At 51.2% G+C, this 21,875-nt stretch overlaps 10 protein-coding genes and 1 non-coding gene across 11 annotated transcripts; 8 read left to right on the forward strand and 3 right to left on the reverse strand.

Moving 5' to 3' along the window:
* Nucleotides 1–52: 52 nt before the first annotated feature.
* SAICODRAFT_72980 (uncharacterized protein) lies at nt 53–2,058 on the reverse strand (the record flags this gene model as incomplete). The annotated part of the gene is made up of 4 exons (XM_019170812.1): nt 1,834–2,058; nt 1,474–1,786; nt 1,299–1,408; nt 53–1,244 (listed from the first exon to the last, which is right to left on the reverse strand). Exons 1-4 carry the CDS (start codon nt 1,890–1,892, stop codon nt 53–55), a joined length of 1,674 nt encoding a protein of 557 aa, XP_019022197.1. The 5' UTR covers nt 1,893–2,058.
* Nucleotides 2,059–2,418: 360 nt separating this feature from the next.
* Nucleotides 2,419–3,357, forward strand: SAICODRAFT_27136 (uncharacterized protein; the record flags this gene model as incomplete). The annotated part of the gene is made up of 3 exons (XM_019167005.1): nt 2,419–2,541; nt 2,607–2,784; nt 2,843–3,357. The coding sequence occupies 3 exons, from the start codon at nt 2,419–2,421 to the stop codon at nt 3,355–3,357; spliced, it is 816 nt and encodes a 271-aa protein (XP_019022198.1).
* Nucleotides 3,358–3,854: 497 nt separating this feature from the next.
* On the forward strand, nt 3,855–6,268 carry SAICODRAFT_162700 (glycoside hydrolase). Its single transcript, XM_019165637.1, has 2 exons — nt 3,855–3,935; nt 3,989–6,268. Exon 2 carries the CDS (start codon nt 4,063–4,065, stop codon nt 6,001–6,003), a length of 1,941 nt encoding a protein of 646 aa, XP_019022199.1. The 5' UTR covers nt 3,855–3,935; nt 3,989–4,062; the 3' UTR covers nt 6,004–6,268.
* Nucleotides 6,269–6,538: 270 nt separating this feature from the next.
* On the forward strand, nt 6,539–7,925 carry SAICODRAFT_31570 (S-adenosyl-L-methionine-dependent methyltransferase). The gene has a single exon (XM_019167952.1). It carries the CDS (start codon nt 6,546–6,548, stop codon nt 7,833–7,835), a length of 1,290 nt encoding a protein of 429 aa, XP_019022200.1. The 5' UTR covers nt 6,539–6,545; the 3' UTR covers nt 7,836–7,925.
* Nucleotides 7,903–7,975, forward strand: SAICODRAFT_t144. Its single transcript has one exon. It is a non-coding gene; the product is annotated as a tRNA-Lys (tRNA).
* Nucleotides 7,976–8,140: 165 nt separating this feature from the next.
* On the forward strand, nt 8,141–8,961 carry SAICODRAFT_96181 (uncharacterized protein; the record flags this gene model as incomplete). Its single annotated transcript, XM_019172032.1, has 2 exons — nt 8,141–8,271; nt 8,325–8,961. Exons 1-2 carry the CDS (start codon nt 8,207–8,209, stop codon nt 8,959–8,961), a joined length of 702 nt encoding a protein of 233 aa, XP_019022201.1. The 5' UTR covers nt 8,141–8,206.
* Nucleotides 8,962–8,984: 23 nt separating this feature from the next.
* Nucleotides 8,985–10,406, reverse strand: SAICODRAFT_36748 (putative F-box and JmjC domain protein; the record flags this gene model as incomplete). The annotated part of the gene is made up of 1 exon (XM_019168522.1): nt 8,985–10,406. The coding sequence occupies one exon, from the start codon at nt 10,404–10,406 to the stop codon at nt 8,985–8,987; it is 1,422 nt and encodes a 473-aa protein (XP_019022202.1).
* Nucleotides 10,407–10,629: 223 nt separating this feature from the next.
* On the forward strand, nt 10,630–12,166 carry SAICODRAFT_96187 (DEAD/DEAH box helicase). Its single transcript, XM_019172033.1, has 3 exons — nt 10,630–10,712; nt 10,828–10,889; nt 11,010–12,166. The coding sequence occupies exons 1-3, from the start codon at nt 10,651–10,653 to the stop codon at nt 12,074–12,076; spliced, it is 1,191 nt and encodes a 396-aa protein (XP_019022203.1). The 5' UTR covers nt 10,630–10,650; the 3' UTR covers nt 12,077–12,166.
* A 662-nt stretch (nt 12,167–12,828) lies between these two features.
* On the forward strand, nt 12,829–13,428 carry SAICODRAFT_31571 (uncharacterized protein). The gene is made up of 4 exons (XM_019167953.1): nt 12,829–12,922; nt 12,979–13,043; nt 13,092–13,270; nt 13,317–13,428. Exons 1-4 carry the CDS (start codon nt 12,858–12,860, stop codon nt 13,386–13,388), a joined length of 381 nt encoding a protein of 126 aa, XP_019022204.1. The 5' UTR covers nt 12,829–12,857; the 3' UTR covers nt 13,389–13,428.
* Nucleotides 13,429–13,589: 161 nt separating this feature from the next.
* On the forward strand, nt 13,590–14,894 carry SAICODRAFT_84018 (Aldo/keto reductase). The gene is made up of 4 exons (XM_019171343.1): nt 13,590–13,621; nt 13,672–13,720; nt 13,778–13,833; nt 13,885–14,894. The coding sequence occupies exons 1-4, from the start codon at nt 13,608–13,610 to the stop codon at nt 14,807–14,809; spliced, it is 1,044 nt and encodes a 347-aa protein (XP_019022205.1). The 5' UTR covers nt 13,590–13,607; the 3' UTR covers nt 14,810–14,894.
* A 243-nt stretch (nt 14,895–15,137) lies between these two features.
* SAICODRAFT_96195 (Sec63-domain-containing protein) lies at nt 15,138–21,855 on the reverse strand. The gene has a single exon (XM_019172034.1). The coding sequence runs from the start codon at nt 21,741–21,743 to the stop codon at nt 15,243–15,245; it is 6,501 nt and encodes a 2,166-aa protein (XP_019022206.1). The 5' UTR covers nt 21,744–21,855; the 3' UTR covers nt 15,138–15,242.
* Nucleotides 21,856–21,875: the final 20 nt, after the last annotated feature.

Raw genomic sequence — 21,875 nt, forward strand, 5'->3', positions numbered from 1 at the left:
GCGAAGGTGGGACCAGCCCAGAATCCGCATACCCTTGACACCTTTCCTGACTTCACGTCCTCCTCTTCCAAAGAGTGCTAGCATCTTCGGGGTTCCAATTCGGCAATCCTGAGTGAGCCAGCATACACTCATAGGTTGAACCGCGGTACTCAACGTTTACCGAGGAGGGGCGCGAGGTCGGCTGAATTCGGTAAACCACACGGTGAGGTGGCAAAGGTGGCGCTGCTTTGTAGGAGCCCCTAATTGCTGTTGAAGCAGAAGTTTGTGAAGAAACCGAACTTGCACCGTGCTTGACAGGCGTGCTCATCTCTTTCGGCTTCGTTGAAAGAGGAACAGGTGGAGGTGTGCCGTGACTGTCCAGAGTCTTTTGAGAAAGAAGGCTAGGTGCGGAGGTATCAGGAGGTGTTGGAAGGCCACGGCGGGGGTAGCCACCGTAAATCGAGGTAGACATGCTGGGTAAGCTAGGCGCCGCTACCCGTTTCGGTTGTTGTTCCTCCTTCTTTCCCTCCAAATCTTCCAATGCTTTGCCAACTTCATGCATTGAGATCTCTGAACTATCACGAGGGTTCTTGTGCGTCAGGCTTTGTTTGATGACCTTGAGCAGACTGCGATCATGGTCACTGGAAAAGTCGGCACTGGATTCCCACACTATCAATCCCCCCAATCCTAACCTCTTCACGTAATCGCATTTCTCTTGAACAGCCCGCGGATCGTCATAAGTGTTTAGAACTTTGCGGTTCTTATCATAAGAGTATGCAGCTTGTGCTTCTTCATCCCACAACTCCTCAGCACCTGGGAGTGGAAGCTTCTTGTAGTCCACCACACCTGCTTCCCAGGAAGTGTCGGGAGAAGCTCCGGAGGAAGGACAACCCAAGCCCTGGGTGACAAATCCACGCGAGTAGAACGGTACTCCAATGAAGACTTTCGCAGCGGGAACACCGCGTGCGAGGTATTCCTTGACGGCCGTATCCACCGAGTACGCAGAATACTGCGAGTTGTAGAGATTAGACTGATGAGCAGCAATCTTTGACCACGAACCGGAGAAGTCGTATGTCATGATATGAAACTGATCAAGAACCTCGACGAACTCTTCCACTTTGAATTTGATCTTCTCGGGGGCAGGTGTACAGCAGAGGCTAATGGTATAATCCAGCCAGCCTTCATCGTGGAAGAGGATTCTCACCCTTTTTATGAAGAGAAGCAAGTTGGCAGCGTCACTGGGATGGGTAACGTTTCCATCTGCTCTGTAAAAGGAGAGTCAACACTGATGATTCATTGGATGATAACGATTTACATACCCGTAGTTGACGCCGTTATTCGAGACGTACTCCCAATCGAAACTAACCCCATTGAATACGTCCCATTCTTTGAAGAACTTGATAACGCTCTGTGCCAGACTGTCGCGAGACTGTCATCTTTTCAGCAATTGCATATCGAGAGGAAGCACGTCGAAATCACCTGGTGCGTTCTTACAGCCTCGGAAAAATGCTTTGACCACGTCCAGCCTCCAATGCTCAGCGTAATATTGATACGAGCACCACTCGCCAACAGTTTGCGAAATTGACCTAGATTACCCAGATCTTGCGGCGGACTTTGCCAAGTATTTTCCGGTGGCGCGCCCTTCCCCATGAAAGGATTCTCGAAATCCGCCCAGCGATCACCAGAGGTGATAACCCATAGATTTGCATTGTCAATGGACGGAGCCAGATTGAAGAAGGCATAGCATATATCGGTGACGCTGTCGATAGGCAAGTCCTTTACGTTGAATGATCTGGCATAGTTGCACCTACTTGATGTTAGACATCATGTTAAGGGTCGCAATAACAAGCTCACCAATTCGTATGGTACAGGATGCAGTGCTTCCCTGTAGGCGAGCTGAAGAACGGTGGCATCCTGAACTCTCACAGGGACTCGGCTATTAGCTTTACTATGTGAACGGGGTCTCCTTCACTTTTGTGCCCGCTCTATAGTGAAGTATCTCGCACTCCGATCGCAACGGATGACAGCTGTCAAGATGACTTCCCTTCGCATCGTCAGCTGCCGACTGAGGTTGACGTTGATCCTTTCGTCATTGTCATGATGGAAGGTTCGAAGACGGACAAGGGCCTTGTTTTTGAGTCAGGGTAATCTACACCTCATGTTTTGGTTTTCCCTCACGGTCAACGCTACAAGTGCACCGCCTAGCGAAACCCGAAAGTTAGTGCTCACTCTAATCAGCCAACCAAAACAACCTTGAAACATCTACACCAGATCCATTCTCTTCAATTATTTTTCTCTTCTTTTGTCTGCATATATGCCGTTTCGTTCTCGTCCATTAAACCCCCCTGCCCCCTCGTCTCGGTGAGCTATCGTGTGACAGACATACTCGCTCGGGTTATGCTTCACCTGTACGCGGCCGGGCTACTCCTATTCCCGGACATGTCGCCGGCATCAGATCCGGTACTACTTCTGGAAGTTTCACTCCACATACCCGCAGATTTTTCACTGGCGACGAAAGTACTCTTTCCAGGTGCTTCGAAGCACTCGCTCCTCCTGGTTGGCGTGGGTCCGCAAGCACTTTTACCTTTCCTATCATACCCGATAGCTAGCTAAATATCATGTTATAGCTGCGCGGTGCATCCGAACATACTGCTGAGCCTGTCATCTATCTTGTTTCACAAGAAGATGATGTGGAGAAGCATCTCGAGGGGATCGATTTGCTCGGCTTAGGCATGGTTATCACTAAGGGAAGATTGATGGTAGGGGAAGATACTCCTACGCTCGAGGTGGAGAGCGTGGATGATGGTGCTGTCGGCAATTGATTTCTTTTGCTTGCGCTTCTATCAGCCCTAACATCAAGAAGAACTGGTCGCGCAAGTCGATGCTGCGATGCGTGACCGTATCACTTGTGGCTCGTCGATTGGTCCTGTTGATATGCCCGAATTTGCAGGTAGCTTTGGTTGCTGGCTCGAGGATCGCGAGAAGAAAGAGTACTACGGCCTCATGACAAGTCGTGTTGCCTGTGGCTATAATCTTCCCGACCAGGTTCACCAGGTTGATGGCTTTGCACCGGTTCAGCAGCCGGCTGCAGCGGATCTCATGTCCCCTTGCAACATCAACATCGAGATCCGTCGTCTTGAAACTGTATTTGCTGAACTGGTCAAAGATGCTCCGGATTACGACAACTTGCCTTCCCGTGCTCACGTCGTGGCAGAAACAGTTGGATTACTAAAATCTTATGCGAAAAGGTTGTACATGGGCAAGGCCACTTCTGCCAAGGCCGGCGTCCGTCAGTGCAAGAAGAATTATCAACGTTGCATCGAGGACTGGGCTTTACTGAACTTCCTGAGGAAGCACGTCGCGCTCATCCTCCTGTGAACGAAGTCGAGCACAACGATATTGAACGGGACATTCATAAGACTACAGCAGCCATCGAAGCGAGTATGTTTGTGGCCAAGATCCACTCACTATACGCACGGTATGGTGAACAGCGTCCGAGCCATCGTGTACTCTCGCATGGACATGCGCCTTACAGAGGAGTACTTTTGCCTTTCCGACCAACCGGGTGTTGGTTTTGCTGATGCCGCTGATTGCGGATCTATAGGTACGGCAGCGTTTTCCTTCCTCAAACGTGTGGTGCGAGCTAATAAAGACGCTATGCAGTGTTCAGTGTATCTGGCACCGTAGTAGGTCTCCTTCATCGAGCGATGTACATTCATCCGGTAGCTATGAGGAGTGAAGGTGGATGGGCGTTGTCGGCTGCATCGGAGTGCTTGACGGGATCAAGGCCGTTACAGGCTTGGATCTTACCATCAAACCGACCGTTGCGGTTGCGGTTACGAGCCCGGAGTGAGGCTATGTAGATCCTGTCATGGGTACGACTGAAGTTTTAGAGTAGGAAGGTATAGCCACCACCACTGACGTAACGTCATCAGACGATGACTTGCGGAAGATCGGTTAGTTTCCCTCCACAACCCCGCACTCATCATCTTTATTTTAATGGAAGAAGTTTTTATAAGTCATGGTTCCCGTTGATCGCAATGGCTGTCATTTCAATCTGATTCTCTCGTTTCTCAAGTCGTGATGCATCAGTCGTTTTTCGCCGGTGCGTTTACTGTTCTGGTTTCTGCTCTCGGGCAGGTGCAGTCGGTGAACGCTCAGTCAAACTCGCACGCCTACTGCGACTCTCCAATTTACTGTCCTGGTGAGATTTTGCAGAACATTCAGCTCGCGCAACCATTTGACGATTCCAAGACATTCGTTGATCTCCCCACCATCCGCCCTCTCGATGAGGTTCTCGCTGCCTGGGCCAACCTCACCTTGCCTTTTGAGGGCAACGACACTCTTTCTCAGTTCTTGGACACCTACTTTGGTCAGCCTGGAACGGAGATCGAGGCTGTCAATATTTCCGCTCCTGCCAACCCTGCCTTCTTGAGAGGCATCAATGATACCGTCGTCAAGGGCTTCGCTTCAGCGGTCAACGGCTACTGGCCTCAGTTGGCTCGGAGATACGTCGGTGATGATGTCCTCTGTGATGGCTGCGTCAGCTCTTTCATCCCGGTTAATCGCACTTTTGTTGTTGCTGGTGGTCGTTTCCGTGAGTATTATTATTGGGATTCCTTCTTCATTATCGAAGGTCTCCTACTCTCCGAGCTTTACGATATCGCGTCGAACATCATCCTCAACTTCCTTGATCTCGTTGATCAGTTCGGCTTTATGCCTAATGGAGGTCGTATCTACTACTTGAACCGATCCCAGCCGCCATTCCTCACCCAAATGGTCCGTCGCTATGTCGACACCACCGGCGACGTTTCCTTCTTAGAGCGGGCTTTGCCTACCCTTGATTTGGAGTACCAGTTCTGGATGAAGAACACCACCGTCCGCATTCAGTCGCCCTACTCCAATACCACGAGGCACTTGAACCGCTACTACGTCAACAACACTCAGCCTCGCCCAGAATCCTACCTCGAGGATTACCAAACTGCGCACAATACCTCCTTTTACGGAGCTAACGGGACCGTCTACCCTGCCAGGACCAACCTCTCCCAATCGCAGATCGAAAGCCTGTACAGTGACCTCGCCACTGGCGCAGAGACTGGTTGGGATTACTCAAGCCGTTGGCTGAAGCAGTCGGCTCTCGCTGACAATGGCAACGCTCCTAACGACTACATCCTTCGCACGCTTAACACGCGCAATATCGTTCCTGTCGACTTGAACTCGATCCTCTACTACAATGAGGTTGAACTCGCTCGTTTCTGGAGCATGATCGCTTCCAACACCACTGCCAACTCCTCCATTGAAGTCAGAAACATTACGACGAACGCTACCACATCCGCCGTCAAGCAATCCCAGTTCTACACTCATGCCGCTCAAGAGCGCAAGATTGCCATGCAGGATCTCTTGTGGGACGCTGGGAACTACTCTTTCTACGATTTCAACCTTACAAGCAATGCGCGCAACAAGGAATTCACTCCGGCTAATTACTTGCCATTCTGGGCCGGAGCTGCTCCCGAATGGACACATGCCAACACCTCCATCATCGAGGAGATCTGGGAGCCCGTCTTGCACGACTTGACTGAGTACCCCGGAGGTGTTGCGACCTCTGATATCACAACTGGCTTGCAGTGGGATTTCCCCAACGTTTGGCCTCCTCTTCAGTATCTCCTCATGGAAGGCCTCATCCGCGAGTCTAATGCCACCTTCGCTCGCAATCTCACCATCGAAATTGCTCAGCGCTACATGGACTCTGCCTTCTGCTCTTGGTACGCCACCGGTGGGTCTGTTCCCAATGTTCTTCCTCAGCTTCCTGGTGAGAGTGCTACGGGAAACATCTTTGAGAAGTTCAACGCCTCGGATATTGATGCTGCTGGAGGTGGTGGAGAATACACTGTTGCTGTGGGTTTTGGGTGGACGAACGGTGTGATTCTGTGGACCGCTAATCAGTATGGAGATCTCTTGCAGACTCCCGATTGTGGAAATATCACTGCTGCCTCTACTACCATGAAGAGGAGGTCGCTGATGTAGAACAGTCGATATTTGGTTGAGGAGTAATGTACGATAATTGAGATGGAAACGCGAGACTGTACGTAGAGCTAACTGAAACGCTGTCGTTGACACTCGTATTCTTAAAAGACCGATCACAAGTATTGCATAGCAAATGAACATATTTTTTGGCATGGTCGAACTTGAAGCTCTTTGGTGCGTGAGAAAATTAACACGCAAGTTCGGCCGGTGTAGGACAAGACAGGAGCGGCCAATCCCCTCCAGCTGCGCTATCTTCTTGAAATATCTCCCAGAGCTGAATAAACAAGGCCTTTCAAATGCCTCGGCAATGATTCATCGACGTGTCACTTTCATGTTGCATGATGGACGGTACGACTTTTCTCCGCATCTACCATCCCAGCGGTCATATGACGGGATGAGGGGTCGGTCCGACTTCGGCTGACTCCCAAATGCCCTCAGGTTAAAGAGGGAATGTAGCTCTCTGTTATAGATTGAGGCCATATAGCTACGTACGCGTCGGCCAAAGTAATTGTCCATCGAACATTTACAATATGCCAAGCACTATGTCTCCACTCATCCAGCTCAGGGAACTTCACGCCTACATAGGCGATGCCATTAATGTCCTCGAAAAGGAATGTTCAGAACACAATGACCCCATGGTCGACGTCCACTCGACCGAGGTTCACCCTCGTATTACTCGCATCCTCTCAGAAGAGGTCGGAAATGCCGAGAAAACCATTTTCGGAGCCGCTACCATGCTCCAAGCGTCACTGAATCCCCGAACCGTTCTTCGCGATAAGATACTGTCTTATCATATCACCAATGCTCTGCAGGTAGTCAATGCAAAAGGCGTTGCAAAAATTCTAGGAACAGGGAAGGTCTCGGCAAAGGACCTGGCAGGCGCAACGGGGATCAATCCAGATAAGTTGACGAGGATCATGAGATTGCTTTGTTCCAATCTCATATTCTGCAAAGTCGAAGACGACGTCTATGCCAACAATGCTGTTTCCATTCTCCTTGCTTCTGACGAAGCTCAAGCCTTGGTAGGTCATTGTCTCGAGGACGTAAACCCAGTTGGAGTCAGTGGACTTTACGAGGCTCTTACCAAAGTCGATCTAAAAGATTCGTTTGCTTTATCTGCAAGCCCTTTCGCAATCACGAAGAGGACCGAGCTCTCTGTCTTTGATTACTGGAAGAGACATGAACCACATGCCTTTTACCGTTTTCCCAAAGCCATGTCTGCCCATGCCGAGTATGATGGGTTTGCAGCAGCCAAGGCGTTCCCTTTTGCAGACATGAGCGGAGGTGTCATTGTTGACGTTGGAGGTTCCTTGGGACAAACGTCCAGGTTGTTTCTGGAAGAAAACTCCAAGATCCAGCTGGTCCTTGAGGACATGGAGCCTGTAGTGCGCGCAGCAGAAGAGCACTGGACCGTCAACCATCCAGATCTGATTTCTCGCGTTACGTTCCAACCGTGCGACTTCTTCAAAACCCAACCGGTCAAGGGTGCCGATGTCTACTATCTGCAGAACATCATTCACGACTGGACGGACGAGGATTGCGTGAAAATTCTGGAGAACCTGAGGGACGCAATGACTACTGAATCTCGCCTCATCATCGCTGGCGTCGTTCCCCCAAGCCTGACAAAAGGACCAGCACCGAGGCCTCTTTTGCCAAACTATTCCGAGTCCTTTGCCTTTTGCAGCGACCTTCAAATGCTTTACATGTGTAACAGCAGGGAGAGAACCGCAGCTGACCTGGACAGGCTCATGAACCCGCTTGGGGTGAAGGTTGTCAAGGAGTGGAAGAACAGCGGAAGTTTCACGTTGACTGAGTGCATGTTCGTCAATTAAGTTATGTACCCTGTTTGCAGTGCTAAAGACTTCTGTATAAATGCGACTGGCTTATTGTCATCAATCAGCCTGGCTAGCTCAATCGGTAGAGCGTGAGACTCTTAATCTCAAGGTTGTGGGTTCGACCCCCACGTCGGGCTTTGCCCTTTTGTCTTCGTTTTGATGGTTGGGTAATTCTTGAGCAATACAACTGATGTGTCCTTCGTAAATACTCTCGTTTTCATCAATCCTCCGAGGACTTCATCGCTGCCGGTACAGTTTCCCCACACATTAGCCGAGGAAGCCGAATTACCCCCGCTTGAGTACAGTGCTACACCACACTCAATTGCGAATACGTTGACCAGTTGATCCATACGATCTCTACAATCACAATGTCCAGCTTTGCTCAATTTGCCCGCAACTCTCGCAAGATCGTTGGTATCGGTCGCAACTACGCGTAAGTCGCATCTCCCACTGATCCGCATCGTACCTCCTAACACCGGACAATAGTGACCACATCAAAGAACTCAACAATGTCCGACCAACCGAGCCCTTCTTCTTCGTCAAACCCATGTCATCCCTCCTCTTCAAGAACCAAGGTCCTGTCCTACTCCCGCGCGGCGTAAAAGTCCACTACGAAGTCGAGCTCGCGATCATCATGGGCAAGGAACTCAAGGACGTCAGGGAATCCGAGACGGACCGGATCTATGATGCCATCGCGGGCTACGCCGTCGGTATCGACATGACCGCCCGTAACATGCAAGAACAAAACAAAAAGAAGGGGCTCCCGTGGGCCGCCGCGAAGGGCTTCGACACGTTCCAGCCCATCTCCGATTTCATTCCCAAAGAAAAGATTCCTGATCCACATAACGCTGAGCTCTGGCTCACCGTCAACGACCAGCTCAAGCAGCAAGATAACACGAATCTCATGCTTTTCCGGATTCCTCGGTTGTTGGAGCATATCTCTGGTATTATGAAGCTCGAGCCTAACGATATTATTTTGACGGGTACGCCTAAGGGTGTTGGACCGGTTGTACACGGTGATGTGATGAAAGCTGGCATCAGGGTTGATGGGAAGGAGATTGCGGAGGGATTAATGGAGGTGAAGGTCGAGGACAGGCAGGGTGGATACGAGTTTAAGCTCTGAACAGATCAAAATATACCCCATAGTTACTCTTCATCTTCGAGACCTTCATCGTCACCACCGAAGCCAAAGGAGAACCCGCCAATGTTCTCGGTCAAAGAAGTCCAGCCACTTGATGCCTTTGCTTCGACCTTCTTGCGTTTCGCTTCATCTTCCCATTCCATCTCTTCCAACGCGTTCTTCAGTTCTATCGGATGCTCCTGCTCCATTCTCTTCACGAACAACGCGTAAGGATCCTCCACTTTCCTGAATCCGCTAACCTGATCAGGCATATCCCTCATGAACCTCAGAGCCTTTCTCAGATTGTTCTTCGCGATGAAGTTTCCAGTCAGTGCGACGGAAGGAGTCAGGTTAATCACAAGATGCCACCATTGCGACGGTACGTGAATGATCTCTCCTGCCTCGCAGATACCCTCTAAACACCCTGCCTCACGTCTTGCTTCACGATGAAACCCTGTTAACCACTCTGCCAGCGATACGGGCGAGGTAACCTCAGCTTGATCTTCCGAAACGTAGACGCCTGGTGGTAACTGGTCTGGCGGAAATATGATCCAGTACTTCTTCCCTGTCAGTACGGCATTCCATGCCGAAGTCGAATTGGGGTCCTTATGAAACGTCGAGCCAGAAGACTGCGGTCCAGCGATAAGCCAACGATGATCAGGTCTTTCATCTCCCAGGACGGCAAAGTAATCCTCCGTGAACACATCGGGTAGAATGTATTCCTCCTTCAGTTTCGTTTTCCGCTCAAAGTCGCGATCAAAGAGATATAGAGGTGATTCGTCCACGTTGTTCTCGGTATACTGAAGGTATGTCTTCATCGGCCAATCGACGCATTCAGCGCGGAATTCCACTTCGGCATACTCTTCCGCCAGCTTCTTCAGGTCCCATTGCTTTTCGTACGCAGGCCACTGGCTGACGGGCTCAGTGAGGATGAACGGCGTATTTGTCCATTGGTGGTGGAACTCATCCAAGGTCATGTTGGGCAGACGAGCGATGGTGTTGGCATTGTGCTTCATGAATTGACAAACATCAACCTGCGAACAAAAATAGGGCCGGTATAGGACATCAGAGTAAAGATGCGGCACGCTGAACCGAGCAGTCTTCTCCTCCGGTAGTTGCAGGTAAGTCCTTCTCCAAGTTCCTCTCCACTGCTGCTTGACATGTGCCGGCTTCTCCTCCACCGTCAACGTCTTCCACAGTTCATCAAAGCGAGTGAATGCATACAGCGCTTTACTGCACGCTCCCAACAACTGCAAGTGCCTAGCTTCGAGATGTGCCAGGATGTCGAGGAGCAGTTCGTCTGGAATGGTGTTCATGTATCCCAGTCCTCCTGGTCGAGCATTCGTCTTTGCCAGCAGGGCATTGCCTGATGGCTTTATGCGTAGAGGGTGTATTGGAAGGAGGGTTGTCTCGGTGTGTCTCTTCTGTCTCTTCTTGGGCGGGTCCATAACCCCGACGTCTACTCTTTTGTTGTATAGCTGTTCTACGACTGCCTACGACCTCGACCAGCACCTCTAGAGAATAGTCAGATTCGTTAAGGTTTACCGTCTACGTGCGTGGCCCCGTGCATGTTAGGCGTGACTAAAATTTTTGGTGGTTGAGCCGCGCAAGACCCGCAATTGATCGAAGAAACGAGAGTCAGACGTTTTCTCCCTACCAAGTACACAGCAACACTCGAAACAACAGTACAATATGGCCGACCAAGGACTTCAGGAAGTTGATGAGGGTATGATCCAGTCTAACTGGGAGGAGGTGTACGTTTTTCCCGCTCTTTCCGCGCTGCTCTGACGCCCTGCTGGCCCTTTTGCCGCACGCTCGGATGAATGCTCTGAAAATGACACGACAATGCTAACGATATGCTGCTCACAGTGTCGACAACTTCGACAACATGGATCTCAAGTCTGAGCTTCTCCGTGGTATCTACGCTTACGGTACGTTTTCTTATCGCTCGGAGGGCTTCGCTTAATCGTCATTCTGCGCAATGACACTGGGTGGCGAACTGAAGCAAGGTCAATCGCATCAGTACAAGGTCTAACAATGGTTACCTGCAGGTTTCGAGCGTCCCTCTGCCATTCAGCAGCGTGCCATTCTCCCCGTCCTCAAGGGTCACGATGTCATCGCCCAGGCTCAGTCCGGTACCGGTAAGACCGCTACCTTCTCCATCTCTGTCCTCCAGTCCATCGACATCTCCGTCAAGCAGTGCCAGGCTTTGATCTTGGCCCCTACCCGTGAGTTGGCTCAGCAGATCCAGAAGGTCGTTGTCGCTATCGGAGACTACCTCAACGTCGAGTGCCACGCCTGTATCGGCGGTACCAACGTCCGTGACGACATGAAGGCCCTCCAGGACGGTGTCCATGTCGTCGTCGGTACCCCCGGACGTGTCCACGACATGATCCAGCGTCGTGCTCTCCGCACCGACAGCATGAAGATGTTCGTCCTCGACGAGGCCGATGAGATGTTGTCCCGCGGTTTCAAGGACCAGATCTACGACATCTTCCAGCTTCTTCCCCCCACCACCCAAGCTGTCCTTCTTTCCGCCACCATGCCCCAGGAGGTCTTGGAGGTTACCCAGAAGTTCATGCGCGAGCCCGTCCGCATTCTCGTCAAGAAGGACGAGCTTACCCTCGAAGGTATCAAGCAGTTCTACATCGCCGTTGAGAAGGAGGACTGGAAGCTCGACACCCTTTGCGACTTGTACGAGACCGTTACCATCACTCAGGCCGTCATCTTCTGCAACACCCGCAGAAAGGTCGACTGGCTTACCGAGAAGCTCACTTCCCGTGACTTCACTGTCTCCGCTATGCACGGTGACATGGAGCAGGGTCAGCGTGAGGTTATCATGAAGGAGTTCCGTTCCGGTTCTTCCCGTGTTTTGATCACCACTGACTTGCTTGCCCGTGGTATCGACGTTCAGCAGGTCTCTTTGGTCATCAACTACGACTTGCCCGCCAACCGCGAGAACTACATTCACCGTATCGGTCGTGGCGGTCGTTTCGGAAGGAAGGGTGTTGCTATCAACTTCGTCACCTCTGAGGACACCCGTATGATGCGTGACATCGAGCAGTTCTACTCTACCCAGATCGAAGAGATGCCCCTCAACGTTGCTGACCTTATCTAAGGTGTTTAAGCTTTGAAGGTATATTAAGGAGGGCGTTTTTGGAAAGCAACCGAGGGTCGACATCGGTTGCTTTGGAGCAGCAAAAAGTCGAATGGCAGGTCACAGCCAATTTACCCTTTGTCATGATACACCTTTTCTTTTCATAGGTTGCCGTTTTGTTTTTCCGTAATCGCTTTTTTCATTAGGGAGCGTTGAATTGGATAATTTACCCCCGGATCACCTGTTATTACGCTCGTCTATATGCTCCCCAGCTGCGGGGCTGGCTCCAGGTGTTTCAGCCTGTTTGTTATTGGATACGTTACAGCTCGAGCTTATCAAGGTTCAATGCCTTTTCTGACTGTAAGGTTTACCTCGGCCAAGTCACCGTTCGCCAGCGATCGATCTCGCAGAAGAGGCATGGTCGCCTTCACGTTCCAAATACCGGTAAATACATAACGCAGTGTCTGAGCCGCCCTGGGGTTCAGCCGTCTCAGAACAAAACAACCTCGGTACAACTGTTAGCAATCTAGGATAACGGAGTAACACTTCCCGTTTGCAAGCAGTCGGAATACCGTAGCTATCTATCCCTTGTCTCAAGTCTTGTTCTACCCCGCCTACTGCCACGACGAATCCAATACAAACGGGGAAACAGTGAGTGACCGGACATAGGCTTGATCCGGCACCGTAATGTGATCATACGATTGGCTTGACTCCCCTTGGCGAGCCAAGTACTTCCAGTATTTATAGAGGGCAGGTAACCGATGTGTACGGATAGACCATAGACGAGCGTATACGCGACGAGATGGCCATCGCGAATCCGAACTACATTGCTCTTCCTGTGTCCAAGACAGGATACAAGTCTCTTGAGTGGGGTTGGCCCAATGCGATCGCTTCCGCTGCGTGAACTGACTGTCAGTTCATAGCGACTTCTATCCTTACTATCTCGGCGAGCATGGAAAGAAGACGACGAGAAGACTCCATATGCTTGGTGAGTTTGATCTTTCTTACCGACTGGAAGCATACTGACCGGCGAAAGGAACCACATTGGGCCTGTTCACCTTGATGAGACTGCTATTGGCATGGTCAAGGGTTGCAGGTTGGGAGATGTCGAGTAATCAAATGTGGAAGCTTGCTGCCGGTGGTTTAATACAAGGGTACCTCTGGGCTTGGATCGGTCATTTCTTCGTCGAGAAAAACAGACCGGCGACGTTCAAAGTATGTGGTCCATCCGAGTTCGACGACACGACTAACGAGGGCTCAGTACCCTTTCTACTCGTTTGCTTGCGATTGGAAGATGTGGTGGGAGGTGATCACTGTGCAGAGGGACTTTTGAGGTGGATGAACGTGGGATGTTTTGCACATGTTACAAGAAGAAATTCCATATTTCTCAAGAATATACAGCTTATGATCCATGTAAAGAATTTTTCATAACTCCCGTGGAGTACGTCATACCGGCAACAATTGCCGAGGACCGTACGAACGCTCGAACTTTACGATATTTGCATTTCACAGGTCGATCGATACCAAGATGGCGAACTCGGACGAACAGAAGATGGAATATACTTAGTAAATATCCCTCGACTTGCTTCTCTTATCGTGCTAACACGGCTCAATAGCCTCGGCAAGTCTGGCTTGAAGGTCAGCAAAATCATCCTCGGATGTATGGTGCGTGTGTTTATTGCTCATATGAGGAGGACATTGTACTGACAGCGTACGCTACAGGGTTTTGGAAGCTCCAAGTGGCAGGACTGGGTTCTCGACGAGAAGGAAGCTCTGCCGTATGTCGTTCTCGCTGCTCTCCAGATCATCCCCTCATAACTTTCGCGCAGTCTGCTCAAGTACGCCTACGACAAGGGTATCACGACATGGGATACTGCAAACACTTACTCCAACGGCGAGTCAGAGCGTATTATCGGTAAGGCGATCAAGCAATACAACCTTCCTCGCGACTCCCTCGTCATCATGACAAAGTGCTTCTTCCCTGTCTCAAAAGAAGACGTCTCGCAGAATGTCATGTCTGGCGGTGTCGACCCCGATCAACTTGGTCTCATCAACCAGTACGGCCTCAGCCGCAAAGCCATCTTCGCCGCCGTCGACGCCAGCCTAAAGCGCATGGGCACCGACTACATCGATCTCCTGCAGATCCACCGACGTGATCCTAACACACCCATTGAGGAGACCATGGAGGCTTTGCACGACCTGGTCAAGTCAGGGAAGGTCCACTACATCGGTGCTTCGTCCATGTACGCATGGGAATTCTTGCAGATGCAGCAGGTTGCCGAGAAGAATGGATGGACCAGGTTTGTGTCGATGCAGAACTTCTACAACCTCCTTTACAGAGAGGAAGAGCGCGAGATGATCCCGATGTGCAAGGCCACTGGCGTAGGTGTAGTCAACTGGTCACCCATCGCCCGTGGCTTCCTCGCTCGTCCTCCATCTGCAACAACTACCCGAACTGAGACGGACCCTACCATGCAAATACTCGTCGATCCGGAGACCAAGAAGTTACGCAACTCAGACGCCGAAACTGTACGCCGCGTTCAGGAGCTGGCTGAGAAGAAGGACGTTTCCATGGCACAAATCGCCACGGCTTGGAACCTGTCCAAGCAGGGTGTCACCGCACCAATTGTTGGAGTCAAGAAGGAGAGCCAGATTGATGATGCGCTTGGTGCCTTGAGCGTCAAGCTTAGCGAAGAAGACAAAGCATATCTTGAAGAGTGCTACCAGCCGAAGAACGTCGTCGGTCACAAATAAAAGCTAGACGTATACGATAGGAGATGCAACGGTACGATGGAGTTAGAATGACAAACGCAGCCTCAATCCACGAGCTCCACTGTGCGGACATCGCCAATTTCCCACGGCGTACGTCAAACCGTAGGTGACGGCAGAAGCCGCAAGAGAAAACACGTTACCCGTGATCAAAGATGAGGGAGCGTGTCCAGCGACTGCCTCGAAGCTCTAGTAATGGAATTGGCATGCTGATCTGAGCAAGATTTGAGTATATGCACGATTGTAGCTACACTCTGAGGTTAGGATCGGTGGCAGTCGCGGATCGATAATATGATCAATTGTAGACGCTGATGCTCAGACGCGAACGCGGGAATTTCGATTTATGCCCTGATGGTGTATCCTAAATATGCAAATATGCCTTTCCATGACCGGGTAAACCTAATCGTACCAAATCATTTTACTCCTCCATCTCTTCGTCCTCGTCTTCTTCCTCTCCTTGGGCCGCCTCGAAATCGACTGCAAGCTCCTGATCACAACCGACATAACTATCACTAAAGAACATAAGCTTGTAAGAGTGCTTGCCTGGTGTAGGCACAACAAAGTCAAGGCGGACCGATAATCTCTTGGCGAGTGTGACACGCTTGATGCTGAGCAACTGCTTCGTAGCCGGATCACCAATGACAATCCACCAGTTCTCCATCTTCTTGCCAGGATAGAACGGAGCATGCACTGTGGTATCCACCTCCTCGTCTTCATCGACTTCGCGCTCAAGATTGACTTTGATGATAGTTGCTGTACCCGTGGTGATATCCTCAGGATCCTCGACCTCGAACGATACATCTATGCCAGGATACTTGTTGACAAATGACGCAACTTGACCGAGCTGACGCGGATTCATGTGCAAGAGGTTATTACGCTCGTCGTCTTCGAGGTCCATAAGGTCGAAAACGGACTCCACGCCAGCAGTCTTGCACCTGTCAATGACATCGTTGGTAAAGTAAGGAATCTGCTTCAACGGGCTGTCGCGATCCCACATAGCTTGAACACACATTTGGGAAAGCTCCATGGCGTTGGTAGCCGCGGTCAAGTAACCCTCTGACGAAACGACATCAACGCAGGAGCTCAGGAGGTTCAATACCTTCGAAAGCACAAGCTGCTGGTCAGTTGCAAGATCTGCGGGCAACTGCAATCTGGAGAAGTGAGCCTGCAGCAAAACGAATGCTTTAAACTGCGGCTGCTCATAGTTAGGAGCAGTGACCTTCACTGGGACACGGTCGTAGATACGGCGAAGGACAATGTCTTCATGGTGACGAATGGGGATTGTTTCGAACTCCGCCGCGGAGGTAACGATCTCGAGCAGGCCCTTCAGCTTGGTCTTTTCCGTCAAACTGAGAGCAAATGTCTGCATCGTAACATAAGTGATGTTGTAGTAAGCGCTGATCATACCAAGGTTAAGTGGCTCGATAGTCATATCATCGTCTTCCAAAGCAACGACCTTGGCGTCGACCAATTCCGTAACGGTCGTCTCAACCAGATCGCTCATGAAGTCGCTGAGAGCCTGGTGAGAAGTATCCTGCAAACCGTAGAACGAAGGATTGCGCACAAGACGGCGATAGAAGAGCGTCCAAGTCAGCCAGTCGACGGCATCTTGCTTGTTCTCAATCGTCTTCGTAGTAGTTTCCGCAACAAACGCGTCGTGCAGATACATGTGCAAGTAACTCTCCAAAGGCAAAGCCTCGTTCAAGAATTTGCGGTAGTAGTCCTTCTTATGAGCTGGTGTCATGAGCACCGCACGGCCCAAATCATCCTCCTGCGGACGACTGGCACGACCCATCATTTGCAAGATGTCGCTGACAGGGTAATCGATGTAGCGATGTTCCTTGCCTTCGAAGAATTGCGTGCCCATGATAACAACAAGATGGGCAGTGGGCTTCAACGACCAGCACGCATCACGCGATACAAGAAGAACTTGAACAGCGCCGGAGCTGAAGAGGTCCTGCACAATGTTCTTGTCACCTTTTGACAATGCTTCATGGTAAAACCCAATACCGTGCGTCAAACTCTCAGCAAGAGCCTTGTCCTGCAAACGCTCAAGATGGGGAAGGATGTCCTTCAGGTCAGCTGCTAAAAAGCGATCCTCATCGCCATTGGCGACACAGTACATCAAAAGATCCAACGCTGTCTGACGGGATTGCTTCCTGCTCGGCAAGAAGACGATCGCGGGCTCGCTCCCAGCCATGTTAGTGATGGCAAGGTACGTTGGCTTCGTCATGGCAAACATCATAGATGGGAAATGCGGAATGCTGAACGACTGAATGTGGATTTCCAACGGCGTAGGACGGTCGACAGGTGCGAAGTTATACACCGTATGGGATGTCGCTCCAATCCATTCTCCAAGGTCGCGAGCACTTGCCAGAGGCACGCTGAGTCCGATGATACGAATCTTCTTCTCCAACTGCGCTGCGATGTAACGCATGCGTGAACACACCACTTCGTACGTCGGTCCACCTTGTCCGCCAATGAGCTGCATCTCGTCAGCGATGAAGAGAGAGACAGCTTGCACATTCTTTCTCTGCTTCCACCTTCGCGAGATGACGTCCCATTGTTCAGGTGTAGCGAGAATCAGATCACCCCTCTCGATCAGCTTCAAGTCGGCACTGAGCTCACCGGTGAGAGCGACTACTTCTCTGCCACCCGCGATGTTTGCGAACTTGTCTTGCCACTCCTCAAGTCTCTGGTCGACAATCTCTTGCATAGGTGCGACATACACAGTTTTGCCAGCATCTTGCTGAGACCATAATCTCAGGATAGCAAACTCTGCACAAACGGTCTTTCCAGAGCCGGTGGGCGCACCGATGAAGACGTTGTCATCAGTTGTGTATAACGTGTTGAACACCTGAGTCTGGATCTTGTTAAAGGTCTTCAACCAAGAACCGTAAAGTGCCACAAACTCGGCATTGCGCAAAGCCGACACAGGCAGAGGCTGCAAATCAAGCAAGGGAGTGTGCGCAGGGAACTTGTCAGGGAGAATCAAGTGCTTGAAGGACACTGCAAGCTTGGTCTCCGAGTGCATCCATCGGTCAGATACCACGGTGATGAAGTAGTTCGGTGGCAGGGGCTCCACCACAGCAACGCTGAACGTCACGATATGGTCGTCCTGCGCATACTTCTTCCGAAGGATAAAGGACTCGTGGAAAAGAATCTCCTCACCATCAACATCTTCGACGATAACCCAGAAAGCTTCTGCATTGCCGTGAATAGCATCATTCCACTCAAAGTCCGGAGTAATCGTCAGCTCAACGTTCAGCAAAGATCGCGTGATAGGCTGAACCTGGGCGGACAACTCCAGCTTGGGGAATTGATGGACAAGCTGATGAACGAGCTTTCCAGCCTTCGGAATGCCAATCAGTTCACCAAGCTCAGGTGGGTCAAAGTCAAAGTAGCGACCCCAGGGGAGGTCTTTCCTCTCAACCTTGCGAATGACATCAACCGGACAAATGGTGAACTGACGGAGCGGTGTCATTGTAGGCCACATGCGCTTCTCAACCATCTTGCACATGTCAAGAGCCTGCTTAGCAACGGCCGACCAGCCGCGCTTGAGACAGATCTCGAAAATGGCTCGCAAGATACGTCCGGCAGACTGAGTAACGTACACCATATCAGAGACCAAAGCGAAACCATCAAGCTTGAGCCTGGAAATGTAGGACTGAAGAAGAACATTGATCTTGGCCGAAGGCTCTTCAATGTTCTCTTTGACAGGAACCGGAACACGCTCCAACAACTTGCTCAACTCAAGCTTTTCTTCTTCACGCACAGGGATGTACTTGAATTCGCCAGAGAGTGCAAAAACTCTGAACAACTCGATCTGACCAAGAGTAGGCTTAAGGTGCTGGTTGTATGTAGCCATCGAGTCATGAGTGATGTAGTAATGTGATGCAATACGCCCAAGCTCGGTGGATTGCAAGCGACCCGTCTTCAAATCATACTTGATGAGATTACTCTTTGCCAACACGGTGGCAGCCGAGTGAATCAGATCAACACGCTTCTGCTCGAGGTATGTGTCATCGGCGTAGTCGGCTCCGACAGAGTAAAGAGCCGGCGATCGCAACATACGGACGTACAAGTACGAGTAACCCAACCACTGCACAGCCTCCTCGCGGTTGCGAACAGTACCCAAAACAATCTCGGCGTTCAGGTTGTCTGCAAGCTTGCTCATGAGCTGAGACTCAATGGGCAACTGCTGGTTCAACAAACTAAGGTAGTACTGGAGCTCGTTGTGCGAAGTGATGATAATACCTTCACCAAAAGTGTCGTATTGCGGTCGACCAGCACGTCCAAGCATCTGCAACACATCCTGCGGAGACAACTCCGTCCATCGACCCTTGTCAGGCGAGTAGATCTGAGTTCCCTTGATGATGACAGTATGCGCAGGCAAGTTGACACCCCAAGCGAGAGTTGCAGTACACACCAAGACCTGGAGGTAACCAGCGGCGAACAACTCTTCGGCGGCGGTACGGTCAGCACGGGTCATACCAGCGTGATGGATACCGAAACCGTAGGGCATGAGCTCCTTCAATGCTGCATCCTTGCACGAGTCGGCTTCAGTCTGCAAGATTTCGCGACTAGCCGCATCACTACGAAGGATCTGGGTGATGGTCTCCTCCTCGAGGGCTTTGTCCTTCAAGAACTTGGCGGTCTTTGCGGTCTCCTTACGAGAGTGCACGAAAATGAGCATCTGGTTCTTCCCGGCATTCTCCATAACCTTCTCGTAAGTGACCTCGTTCATGGTCTGCAGACGCTTAATGGCCTTCTTCTCGGTGATTCCGATGAACTCCTGCTTGAGCGGACAAGGACGGTAGGTAGAGTCAAAGTAGAACAACCCCTTCTTAGGGTCAACGCGGAGGAAGGTAGCAACATCAGCGTAGTTGGGCAATGTAGCAGACAAACCCACCAAACGGACCGGCTCAAGAGTTTGCTCGACCCTGCGGATGGTTCTGCCGACGATGCTCTCCAGTACAGGACCACGCTCATCGTGCAACAAGTGAATTTCGTCAATGATGATCAGACGAACCAAGTTGGTGTAACTCGTGTCAGTCGCTTTACGCGTGATGACATCCCACTTTTCAGGCGTCGTAACGATAATCTGAGTCTCAGCAATCTGCTGCTTGGTCAACTGGCGATCACCAGTCAACTCAGCCACCGTGATTCCGTAAGGCTCCAAGCGGCTAGAGAAGTTGCCAACCATTTCCTGAACCAACGCCTTCAGAGGAGCAATGTAGACGATCTTGAAGTCGTCCGTCCTGATAGCTCCAGTGCCCTCATCACGGTACTTGCGGAGCTCATTGAGAATACACAACATAGCAACGTTCGTCTTACCTGCACCAGTAGGTGCACAAAGCAAGACATTCTCGTCCTCACCAAAACAGGCGGGGTAGAGCCTACTCTGGATCCTGTTCAGGGTCTTTGCGCCCTTGAATGCTGCATGAGTCCACTCAGGCATCTCAGTAATCGGTACAAGCCTCTCTCCGGGGTCCAGAGGGCGCTGCTTGGGTGCTGGAACATGAACCTCCTCGTATCCCTTTTTGGATTTCTTGAACGAACCGTCCGGAAGTTTGACCTTCTTGTTTGCCATCAAGTGGTTGCCTTCCGTGAAGACCAAACTGTCCAGGTCAATGAGCTGTTTGGGAACGAGTGCCACCGGCTCCACCACGGTGGGCTTCATCTCCTGCCCGTCAGCCACAGGCGCGTCGACATCCATGGAATCCGACACAGTCTTGGTCTCACCCCGTACTTCCTTCAAGATCCATCCAAGTCCCTTCTCCTGGATTTCACCCTCGACGCCCTTCTTGGTCTCAGCATCCTCCGCCCTAGCAAGCTTCGTGCACCAAACAACCTTCTCGCGGTTTCGTGTCAATAGTCGCACGAGATCAAACTTGTCGTTGTCGTAGTCGATCAAATCCATGAGCTCGTTTTCAAGCTGACCAAGAGCGATATCTGATTCGAGGAAACGCATGATGGCAGACGTCTTTTCTTGGACCTCTTGAGGGTCGGGGTAGTAGGTCGCGACTGTTCGCTGGAGCCAAAAAGCGTCGATGTCTTGTGCAGCTACCATGTGCTTCTCAGAGTTGTCAGCGGACTTCTTAGCCTTCTTTGCGGCTGGTCGTCCGATCATGGCCATGTCGTCTTCACCCTGACCATCCTCACCCTCGGCGGGTGCTGCTCCCTCAATACCGTCTTCGTCGTCCGAAATGTCGCGGACCTCGTTGTAGCTGTCCTCGTCCTCATCGTCCTCCGCGTCTTCCTCCTCGTCAAAGACCACCGCAACACCCATGTCATCGTCAATTTCTCCTTCTCTCAGCTCACCATCCTCTCCTCTGGTCTTGCCTTCCTCGTCATTTCCGTAGTCGGTGATCTTCTTGCCCAACCCAATCAACTGCGCAAACTTCTCGCTAGACAAGGTGTCACCTAGGATGCTTTCGACCTCCTTCTTGCGATCAAAGTCCTTGAGCGCACCGCTCTTCAAGATCTCCAAGATTGCATCACCAGCTGATCTTACGATATCCTGGGATTGATCGCCCAAGACTCCTTGCACGAACGACAGGATCAATTCGTAGGTCTCCCTGGTCTCCTTCGTTCGCGGACGGTAGGTCAACCCTTCAAGATCTTCCGTCGCGTCCAAGACACTGGTATATCCTCTCCGTGCACCCATTGCCACATTATCATCCCTTTTACGCTTGCGCTGTTGTTGCAATTCATTCTTATTCAACGTTTGTTCGGGCTTCTGCGGCAGCGTGGCGGGTGTACGACCGGCACGAGTACCCATCTCCTTCACATTGATCTTGCCAGCGAGCGTCTCTGGCTCTCCGGTGGGCTCATTGTCGCGACGAGGGAGTGTGCGCCTGTCCGCCGACAGGACAAGGTTGGACATGGCCCCATACTTGTATTGCGAGTGATCCATGGCGGGCGACTGTGTTGCGATTGCGCAAAAGACGGCGCTTCTAGAGGTACTGGCTATGCCTTGAACTGGCTGGGTATATAATCTGCCGTGTAGTACAGTCGCCTCGTCGAAGGGGGGGGGGGGGGGGGGGGG

The sequence above is a fragment of the Saitoella complicata genome (assembly GCF_001661265.1).
Source record: "Saitoella complicata NRRL Y-17804 unplaced genomic scaffold SAICOscaffold_22, whole genome shotgun sequence".
NCBI lineage: Eukaryota > Fungi > Ascomycota > Saitoellomycetes > Saitoellales > Saitoellaceae > Saitoella > Saitoella complicata.

Coding starts and splice junctions, on each gene's coding strand:
- SAICODRAFT_31570 (XM_019167952.1), top strand. CDS start 6,546: ATGTCTCCACTCATCCAGCTCAGGGAACTTCACGCCTACATAGGCGAT.
- SAICODRAFT_96195 (XM_019172034.1), bottom strand. CDS start 21,743: ATGGATCACTCGCAATACAAGTATGGGGCCATGTCCAACCTTGTCCTG.
- SAICODRAFT_96187 (XM_019172033.1), top strand. CDS start 10,651: ATGGCCGACCAAGGACTTCAGGAAGTTGATGAGGGTATGATCCAGTCT. Junction 10,713..10,827: donor CAGTCTAACTGGGAGGAGGT/GTACGTTTTTCC, acceptor TGCTGCTCACAG/TGTCGACAACTTCGACAACA. Junction 10,890..11,009: donor CCGTGGTATCTACGCTTACG/GTACGTTTTCTT, acceptor GGTTACCTGCAG/GTTTCGAGCGTCCCTCTGCC.
- SAICODRAFT_31571 (XM_019167953.1), top strand. CDS start 12,858: ATGGCCATCGCGAATCCGAACTACATTGCTCTTCCTGTGTCCAAGACA. Junction 12,923..12,978: donor ACAGGATACAAGTCTCTTGA/GTGGGGTTGGCC, acceptor GTCAGTTCATAG/CGACTTCTATCCTTACTATC. Junction 13,044..13,091: donor GAGAAGACTCCATATGCTTG/GTGAGTTTGATC, acceptor GACCGGCGAAAG/GAACCACATTGGGCCTGTTC.
- SAICODRAFT_162700 (XM_019165637.1), top strand. CDS start 4,063: ATGCATCAGTCGTTTTTCGCCGGTGCGTTTACTGTTCTGGTTTCTGCT.
- SAICODRAFT_84018 (XM_019171343.1), top strand. Junction 13,721..13,777: donor AAATCATCCTCGGATGTATG/GTGCGTGTGTTT, acceptor CGTACGCTACAG/GGTTTTGGAAGCTCCAAGTG. Junction 13,834..13,884: donor GACGAGAAGGAAGCTCTGCC/GTATGTCGTTCT, acceptor ACTTTCGCGCAG/TCTGCTCAAGTACGCCTACG.